Source organism: Pundamilia nyererei, unplaced genomic scaffold, assembly GCF_000239375.1.
Source record: "Pundamilia nyererei isolate P.nyererei 1_Seehausen unplaced genomic scaffold, PunNye1.0 scaffold00298, whole genome shotgun sequence".
NCBI lineage: Eukaryota > Metazoa > Chordata > Actinopteri > Cichliformes > Cichlidae > Pundamilia > Pundamilia nyererei.
The window spans coordinates 295,718-305,687 of NW_005187699.1; the positions used below are offsets into that span (position 1 = coordinate 295,718).

General features: G+C 39.1%; 1 protein-coding gene across 1 annotated transcript in view; it reads right to left on the reverse strand.

The window, feature by feature from the left end:
- Window positions 1-9,970, reverse strand: part of LOC102194506 (alpha-2-macroglobulin-like) — a 93,274-nt gene that overhangs the window by 64,866 nt on the left and 18,438 nt on the right. Inside the window, exons 15-31 of the mRNA XM_013915394.1 lie at window positions 7,407-7,541; window positions 6,988-7,064; window positions 6,712-6,867; window positions 6,258-6,483; window positions 5,269-5,395; window positions 4,985-5,106; window positions 4,844-4,895; window positions 3,704-3,787; window positions 3,166-3,342; window positions 3,004-3,079; window positions 2,637-2,793; window positions 2,477-2,551; window positions 1,667-1,829; window positions 1,407-1,594; window positions 1,026-1,238; window positions 219-340; window positions 4-94 (exon numbers count right to left, since the gene is read on the reverse strand). Coding sequence (XP_013770848.1) covers window positions 4-94; window positions 219-340; window positions 1,026-1,238; window positions 1,407-1,594; window positions 1,667-1,829; window positions 2,477-2,551; window positions 2,637-2,793; window positions 3,004-3,079; window positions 3,166-3,342; window positions 3,704-3,787; window positions 4,844-4,895; window positions 4,985-5,106; window positions 5,269-5,395; window positions 6,258-6,483; window positions 6,712-6,867; window positions 6,988-7,064; window positions 7,407-7,541 — 2,241 coding nt within the window. The remainder of the gene's footprint in view (window positions 1-3; window positions 95-218; window positions 341-1,025; window positions 1,239-1,406; window positions 1,595-1,666; window positions 1,830-2,476; window positions 2,552-2,636; window positions 2,794-3,003; window positions 3,080-3,165; window positions 3,343-3,703; window positions 3,788-4,843; window positions 4,896-4,984; window positions 5,107-5,268; window positions 5,396-6,257; window positions 6,484-6,711; window positions 6,868-6,987; window positions 7,065-7,406; window positions 7,542-9,970) is intronic.

Genomic DNA, 9,970 nt, shown 5'->3' on the forward strand with positions numbered 1-9,970 from the left:
CACCATCTTTAAAGACACTGCATTTGGGACAAATCCAGAGAGCATTTTGATATCCAGGATCACCATGTTGGTAGTATTCTCCTTTCCACTGTACCTGTGTTCGAACAGTTAAAAAGTGATTGCACTGATGTGTATCCATAGATGCCACATTTCCAACACTTATCGCACAGTGGTAAATAAAATTCCCCTAGCACATATCTAATCTGTTAAATACTTACAGGGATTTTATTGTCAGAGTGAGCTTGCGTCTGGATTCACTTGTTGCATCAACCTCTGATTTGACCTCCACGCTGAGAGTAGTGACATCAGTGGGACTCGGGATGTTGTAGTGAACAGAAATCTGCGAAATAGTCAACCAAAAGAGGTTTGCAGTTTATAATAATAGTAATAAGAAGAAGAATAGAAATCTGTTTATGTTTTTATGTTTATGTTTTGCATTTATGTTCAAAATATAGTGGCGTCACATTTTAGGGGACTGATTACAGTTATGAAATTATTTTGGTGGTTATGGCCAGAATATTATGTACACTAATTGTGGGCAGAAATGTCATCTTGATTTGGAGCTTCTTTCATCAAAATATTTAAAAATGAGATAAAGGCTTGGACCCGAGGAGGGATCTGGAAATAGAACTACTGGTTATTTACTTAAAATATGCCAGCTAAGATGGTGCAGGCATGTTTGCAGGATGCCTTTATGACCCTACCCTCTGGAGATTTTCCAGGCAAATCCAACTGCGAGGATACACACAGTGTAGCTACACCTTCCTGGAGATATTATACATGTCATCTGGCCTTAGTGAAATCCATGATGAAGAACAACGACAACAACAACAAGAAAAAAAATGCATAGGAGGAAAAGGAATGTTTGAAATCATTTCCTTAGTGGGAAGCCACTGCATCCTGAATTTGGATAATTTGAGCAAATACACAGATGGATAAGCAAATGTGCTTTTCTGAGTGAAATCACATTTTTTCATTATACTTCTGTATTTGGAAAAAGCAACAAGCAGGATACTGTCACTGACCTGCACTGACACACATGCAGTGCCCTTCACCTCCAGGCTGTATCTTCCTGACACGCCCTGCATCGTCTCCTCCCGGTAGAGCAGTTTGTTGCCCGGATTTACATCAAATGTCAGCTGACTGCTGTCAGACTGAACTGTCACTGTGCTTGAACCCTCAGGACTGAACACCAGAGTGGAGTAGAGAGCCAGAGCCTGAAGAGCCACCACTGTGTCCTACAAACAAAATCACAGCTACTACACATACTTACATATATATTTATATTTTTGTATTTTACAGGACAAGTAAAACTTCAGTATTCAGCTTCTCTCAAATTAGTTTTTATTTATCCCAGTTTATATGAACTCAAAGGTGAGATTTAAGCTGTTTGGGTGGTGTAGCACCTGAGTGGAGGAGAAGCCTCCATAGTAGTTCTGCTGGCCAGTCAGCCACCTAATAATGCCAGAGGCATAACCCAGGTCATCAGCAGTTGTGGAGGCACTGAGTTTGGCCAACAGCACATAAGAACTAATTTCCACTGACAGGGAGGCTGATGTTTCTGCTGCTGTCTGAGACCAGTACAGGAAACCTCCTACAAACATACAATAAAAGTTACACTTATGGTAATAACACCTGAATGATTTCCTGTTAGATGGTGACTCACCTTCCCTCACTGCAACTGTGTCTAAGTGCTGCAAAAGGTGAGTGCGGGTCTCCGTGTCTCCTGCCAGGGTGAAGACATAGGCCAGCAGAGCTGTAGTGTAGGTGTTGCTGAGGTCATTGATGGACTCCCTGAGACAAGCCAAGCTATTATTCACCACAGGATCCTTTAAAAGATCAAAAGAAGAGCCCTATGAAGACAAACTATTGACCCTGCCCAGGACAGGACATACGCTGTTACTCTCTTTTATTCAATTGCACAATACTATGTCACTTTTTAGAATCACCTGCACTGATAGCTAAGCTATTTATTTTTCAGGATATAGTTATATTGTTACTTTGTTAGATTTATTTGATATTATATTTTGCACTATCCTACTGTATATTACTGTATACTACTATTCTTATTGTATATATTGTATATCTTATTCCTCTGTTCCTTTGTCTCTCTTGCAGCATTGAGCATGTGTATGACAAAAGAATTTCCCTCAGGATAAATAAAGTTCTTCTTATCTTATCTTATCTTATCTTATCTTATCTTATATCACCAAAGTTGATCATTTCCTTTATGTAATTATTTGTTTAACTTCATTTTCATGACTGGAAATAGAAATTATGCTTTAACATATTTCCTTTTCACCTACAGACAGAAAGTATCGACGTGAGTGACTTAGAAATCTATCATAAAAATGTATTTTTAAAATGAGGGGAAAATGGATGTCAAAAGAAGAAAATGAAATAAACATATACAAGTCGGTGTTGTATTTTTTTTTTACATTTTCCAAATTTGATTACATCACTCAAATGTACTCACATGTTGGGACATATTCATTTCCAAGAAAGCAGCAGTGATGTATGCACTGAGAGTCACTTCATCAGACACACCACCCTGGTGAGTGAAACCAAGTTATTTCTGTGTGCTGCCAGAATTTCTCTCCACACAGAATTAGTGTCCAGCTAAAGTATAGACTTACCTTCATTCTGTTGTTGAAGAGTTCGCCTGACTTTTTAAAACAGCCATTTGTTTGTTGTTTATTTTCCAGCCATGTCTTAGATTCTTGAATGATTTTTGGATCAATGTAGACAAAAGACTGAGCTTTGGCAAAACTTCTCATCACAAAAGCAGTCAGCCTGACATAAAAACGCACCCAAAAGAAAACTTCCTCATGTTTCGAAATTATATCAAAATGTGTCACAGTTATGCCATTATAATGTGAGTTGATTTTCTCCATGTCCAGAAATAAAATGATAATAGGACGGGAGATTTAAGGAGTAAATTTCACCAACAGGCTCAGTTTTGTTTCTGAGGCAAATGGAATATAAGGTAATTATTATTTTCACCAAGTGTTTCCTGGTCCTCTTCCAAATGTGGTGTATGCGCCTTCATCACTTTTGTAGTTCAGCTGTCTTTGGTAACCTGTAACAACAGGAAAATGACTCTTAAATAGATATTCTATTCATAAACCTTTGATTTTAGTCTCACTATGAAACAAACACACTCGCCACTGGTCAGGAAGTTCGCAGCTTTTTCCATGATAGCTGGGGTGAGCTGCTGTGTGCCTTTCAGGTACTGGAGGATGTAGATGTTGGGGGCTAGAAGAGCCATGTTCTGCTCTCCACATCCATATGGCATCCGGAGCAGTCCATCCAAGTTCTTCAGAGCCCGGCCGAGGATGTCACCTGATCAGAGGCACTCAGTCACTGAGACAGAACATACAACGTTCGAACACTTGAACTGCAAATAGATTAAAACTAGTAAAGAAGCTAAATATTTAGAAAAATACAGCAGGTTATAAAAAACTGTATATACTAAATTATAATATTTTGCACTTTGTTATTGGAATGTAGTTTCTAAACTATTTTCTACACTACAAAACTGTTGGAGTCTCATTTAATAGCGTGTTTCAAAACCAGGCAAAAACAATGCCAGTCTAGTTGTATTTGTCTTTTATATTAATTCACTATTGATTGAAAAAATAAACTTCTTATATTTATTTCTGGATTAATCTAAACTCATTTAATTAAAAATGATCAGGTTTACCCAGGACTGATACAAAAGTGCGGGCAGATCCTTCAATCACATTCTCAGGCAGCTGTATCTCAGTTTCCTCTGTCAGTGTGTCTCCTGTGTACAGACAAACAATCACCATACAGAGAGAAGCTTAATCAGAATGTCAGTACCAAAATAGTTTCAAATCAGCAGGTAGTCACAGCATCATGAACTGTAACAGGTCATATGAGAAATCAGACACCTATAATTAAACCTATAAGCACAAAAAATATTATTAAAACAATAACAACAACAACAACAACAACAACAACAATAAGAGTACTATGAGTGTGACCTAATATTTCCACACAGATGTGTCCAGACTGACTCTTACCAAGCGTGTCAAGTTTGTAACATAGTGTATATATGCGATATAACTATAAATATCTCATATATAGTTGAGATATACTGTAACAACTAAATGTCCTGTGGGGAATTATCAAAATTTGGTGTGACACCCACAAACACTCTTCAACAAAAACTCAAAACTGGAATGACTACGTGGCACACATCTTTAATGACTTTAAAAAACAAGACTTGGGTACACAAGAGATTGTGTCTAAATGTCGAGCCAGAATTAGACCATTAGTTTGTTGATGACTACCAAAGGCATGTGGTCAAGGTGCAACTTGACAAGGGATATTTAGCTGTCATGGTTCTGAGTCATTTTGACCCAGTGCTTTTGTTATTGTGTATTGTGGTCTATGTTTTAGGTACATTAGTAGTCTTAAGTTTAGTCTGTTTGTCCATTTAGTCTCGCTTTGTGTTGTTGTCATGTGTGTTCCTGTCTGTGTGTCTGTGCTTATGTGAGTTTGTGTGTCTGTGTGTGTGTTTTGTTTGCCCTCCTTGTGTTTCATTCCATCTTGTTTATCCATGTTCCCCTTTCTCTCATCCTCTTTGTCTCTTGTGCTCTCTCGCCCTCTCTTGTTTCCTCGCTCACTCTCCTCTGACTTTCTCCCACTCCTGTGCCAAGCTCGTATGTCAGTCTTGCGTTCCTTTGTTTCCCGTTTTATTTTGACAGTCTCACGTTTCCATGTTCGGTGTGTTTAGTTTTGCATCCCCTGTGGCGTCATGTTTATTTGTGTCAGCTGTGTTCCCCGTGTATTTGGTTGGTGTATAAACCACACCAACCTTTTGGACAAAGCAGCCAGTTGGATGTCTTTGTCATCTCAGTCCCCTCAGCCTGAGAAAAAACAAGTTACAGTTTCACCTTCGTGAGAAAACAAGTTTTCAAATGCAGAATGTTTTTCATCTTGTGTTAATGGCACCAACCTTTACTATGAAGGATTTTGTGACCACATCAATGCGGCCTCTCTCTGGTACTCTCACAACCTCATTATCACATGAAACATGGGATGGCACTGCCTCAGCAGACACAGTCACATTCACAGCCCCTAAAAAAGGACAACAAACATCATTTTTCTCAACCCTGTAAAGTCTTGCACATTAAAATATTGTTAATTAGATCATCTCACTGATTTTGTAGATACTGAAAAGAGAAGAGGCATTGACTGAAAGGACATTTACACCGGTGTGGATAAAAACTTGATCCTTACCTAAAACTGTTGGAATCATGGTCCAGCTCACAGTCTTGCGCTCCTTAGCACACAAACAGGATGTGTACTGCTCACCGGAAAGAGGGGTGAGGGTATAATCTGAGGAAGGCGTAGAAAAGACTGTGACCTGCACAAAGAACAAAACAGTGGGTTGAGTTTCTAAGTAAAAGAGGAATTCAGTGTTTTCTTGTTACTCTGTGAGGACAGAATACTTTCAGCTTTTGCTTCATTCACCAAGAGTCACTTCACATGTTTTGATTTGGTATCATTTTGCACTGAATATCCTTCCTGATACTTGATAGGGAAGTGTGTACACCACTAATGTCATGGTACTGGCTCTTCAACCCAGTTTTTTTTTTTAGTTATGCTCTGGAATTATTTATTTGTTTGAAAGACCTTGGACTGATGTTCAGAGTTTTTATTAGTTAGTTTTGAGTTCCGGATTAGACTTGTGTTTCTGTGTTATTTTTAGTTCTCACCTCTTGTTCAGTCGTGTTTGTTCCCCTTTTTGTCCAGTCTGTCACTATCTTGTCTCTGTGCCTGGTCATCAGTGTCAAAGTGTTTTTTGGTCTCTCTGGGTTCTGTCTCAATGGCTGTCTGTGTTCCTTATCTAATGTAGTTGATATGTCTATTTTTCTGCAGTCCCTCTGTTACTTCCTGTTTTATTTTGATAGTGTCTTGTCTCATGGGTATGATGTTGACTTTTGCTTCCTTTGTGTTATTAGTTTTGATTCAAGTCAGCTGTGTTTCCACGTGTCTCCACTTCCCTTAATCACCCTTCTATTCCCCACTGCATCGTCCTTCATTGTGGATGTATTCTATTAAATTAGTGAATTTCTATCCTGTCCAGTCAAATAAAGCTGAGATTTTGAGTTTTATTCTGTCTGATGAGTCCTGCATCAGGGGCCACTTCATAACCATCTGCAAAGTCTATCAGCATGCTAACATTTGTTGACATTTGTAATTTTTGATATAGAAATATTGATCACCATGATGCAGCTGGTCAGGTAGCTGAAGACAGTTGCCTTCAGTTCAAAGTGCTCCCCACGGATGATGGAGTAGGGCATGGTGAGCTCGAGGAAGAAGGGCTGGAAGACCTCAACTTCTTGACGAGGAGCCAAACCAAAACCCTGAGAGGACAAGCAGAAAGCCTCCGTCTCCCAGGTCGTGATGGTGTCAGGGACAGTGAGGGACACATCCTTTGATCCAGACTCTCTGAATCAGCAGATTCAAAATATGCACATTGTCAGGTGGTGATTACACAGATTAGCCAACAAAAACATGCAAAGACAGACAGACAGACAGACAGACAGACAGACAGACAGACAGACAGACAGATAGATAGATAGATAGATAGATAGATAGATAGATAGATAGATAGATAGATAGATAGATAGATAGATAGATAGATAGATAGATCGATCTCCAAAAACTAAGACATACCCAACTTCCACCAGGTCCCAAATCCAAGTCTCGGGGAAGAAAGCACGGACAGTTTTCATCGGTCCTTCTGATGGACCTAAAGATCCTCCAGAGTAACTTGAACCCGCTTGTAATTTAGAATCATAAAAAAAAAGAAAAAAAAAGAAAGAATAAAAACTAAATACTTAATCAGAATGAATAAGAAGGTGTAACACACTGCTTTGGTTTTGGGAACTTTTTTATGATTTGGAATTTGCAAAGTGAATCAAAACAAAAATATCACCTAAGGGCATGAACTCGTATTCTCTTCCCATGAAACTCAGACATGAAGGAATTTCGAGCAGCAGGTTTGTTGCCACCTTTAATCCTACTCTCTAGACACACAAACATCACAGAGTTAATTGCAGCTAAAGCCATGAAAAGCATTATATTTATCATCAGCTGATATGCTCTGGAGTTTTACTGTTAGCTGGATGCAAAATCTGCAGATGGAATGCTGTTGTAACTATACCAAGTTCACCAATGCTGCAGAGAAGGACTATTGTTTGTCATATATTACATAGTGCAGTAGAATATTATTTATTTATGCAACTATTAAGACTCACCTTATGTGGAACATTTGAAACAGTCAAGGTGCGAGGCCAACATCAAGAAGCTGGATCCATGGATCCAGTGAAACACACAACACATGCTCATGGAAAATATTTATATATTACCTGAAAAGCAATGTAGGCTTCATTATCTCCTTTAGGTGAACTATATCTTCTTGTTCTCACTTTCAAGCATTTTCTTGGTTCTCGTAGCCGATATGGGAAATAAGATGCTTTCATGACAGGCAGCAAGTTAAATATCTAAGAAAAAAAATGGTTCAAAGAAGTTCAAACAATTAAGAAAATCAGATTAAAGATCTGTACTTATATGAACCACATATGTAGTATTTACAAATGATCAGATCACTATTCAATGTAAGGTTTATACCACAGCTGTCCTAAATGAACAGGATTGGTAATTACCAAAATCAATTTTTATGGTTTTGTAATTCTCAGGACTGTGTGGAGAAGAGAGAGAGTGGACCCAAAGGCAGACTACGGAGACAGACTTGAATTTTTAACAAACGTGAGCCTTTTATTCTTGGCTGTACAAATAACAAACAAAAAGCAAATGGAGATAGAGATGAAACTAACAAGACCTAAACTGGGGGAAAAAAAACCAACCACTAAGTACCTGGATGTGAAGAAAAATAACATGGAACGTGAAGCCCTAAGCCATTAAAACCAAGACCAGAAACGTGAGTGGCGAACAGAGAAACCGACAAGTGACAAAGGGAAACTCAAATTATAACACACAGCAGGATGATCAGGGAAGTCGAAGCAGCTGGGGAACATATCAGACACACATCAGGAACTAATCAGACATAACAGGTGTGGAGATCAGGGAAATTATTTTACTGCTATTGTTAATAATCATCATCATTACCATTGCATTAATAATATAATCTACAGCATTGATATTGCATTCAGATGTTTAAACATATTGGCTTGGGGTTGCAAAAGAGCAGTTTGTTGCAGAACTGCTGCTGATGTATCAAGACGATAAGCGAGCGTCCGGCAGTAACAGGAAGCACTTGCTGTGAAGACGAAGACAATGTTCTTTTTAAACTGTGTTAAAAGTCATTGTGGTTTTGGAACCTATGTATGAAGTGTATCTGTGACGTTGAAGGGGCGTCATTAAATTCAAACCCTGATGGTATAAAATATCTGCTTATGCTTTGATTAGTCGGAGATCAGCACTGTCTGCGAACGGCGCTGGTCCCCCCACGCGTGTATTTCATTAAAATCAATTGTTTGACCAAGCTCTTCTGGACCATGGTTGTTTTTACTCTCCTTCCTCAATATTTGAACCTTAACACAGGACAGGGGAAGCAAGAGACTGTCAAAATAAAACAGGAAGCACAACAAACATGGAGATGAACACTAAGACACGCAGGATTAAAGCTGTGACCGGGGGAGAAATAGACATGGGGACATAACTGACTGGGGGGACCGAGAGAGAACACAGATCACGAAGAAAAGAGTAACTAAGTGAGAGGCGTGGAACACAGGGAAAACACAGAATAAGAAAATTAAAGACAAGAAACTATAAATATAACATAAGTGTCCTTCTACTAGTGTCCTTCTATCGAGCCACAATCGAGAGTGTGCTGGTGCACGCCATCTTCGTGTGGTACGCTGGTTGCACAATAGCCGATAAGAAGAGACTCCAGAGGGTCACCAGAACTGCAGAGAAGGTGATCGGCTGACCACTCGCCCCCCTGGACTCCATTGCCAGCTCTAGATGTCTCTCCAGAGCCAGGGCTATCTTAAAAGACCACCTCCATCCTAACCACCACCTCTTCAACATCCTGGTTCAGATCCATCAGATGCAAAACCAGCAGACTAAAGAACAGCTTCTACCCGTGGGCTGTCAGAACCATTAATGCAAATTAAGAGTGTGAACAGACTTCATTCGGTCGCTGCTTTTGACTCTCTTGTTGCCATTCCCTATGCAATATTTTGGTGTTTCCTTTTTCTGTGCAATATTTTGGCCCCTGTGCAATATTCTAGCAAATGTGCAATTACCACCCCATCCTTAATGACCACAGCCGTTCCACTGTTATTTATTTATTATATTATATTATTGCCCTTGTACATACCCCCACAAGGTTTCTGTAACTCATACACCGTGCATATAGTGTACTAATATTGCTGAACTTATATTGTTTTTCTTCTTTGAATATTGTTTTCTGTACTTTTGCACCTTTGTGGTCTTGCTACCTAATTTTGCCGTGCAAGCAGCTGCACAATGACAATAAAAAAGTTCTAAGTTCTTCCAAGTTCTAAGCAGAAAACAACTGAGAGAACCAGAACCATGAATGACACTAAATATAAGAATATTAATTAAACCCAAAAACACATAAACACTGGGTCACAGACCCAGGACCATGACAGTAATGGTTATTATACCAGTATGAACAAGCTCTTTAATCAAAGTATTTTTAATGCTAAAATATAAATACTATTGTTATCTCTGAAATTTTTTTTAATAAACTCCCAGAGAGCAGCCATTTGGCTGGTAGGCTTTTAGCTAAGCTTTAGCTTCAGCCAAGTGGAAGCTAAATTGGCTAGTCATTCATATGTATATTAGGTTGTTACCTGGGAATTCTGGAGGGAGGGGAGTGGGGGTGTGTGATTGAGGGGGTGGGGGAGCTGCTAAAAGCTGTGCACTTCCTTTTGTGTTTCAT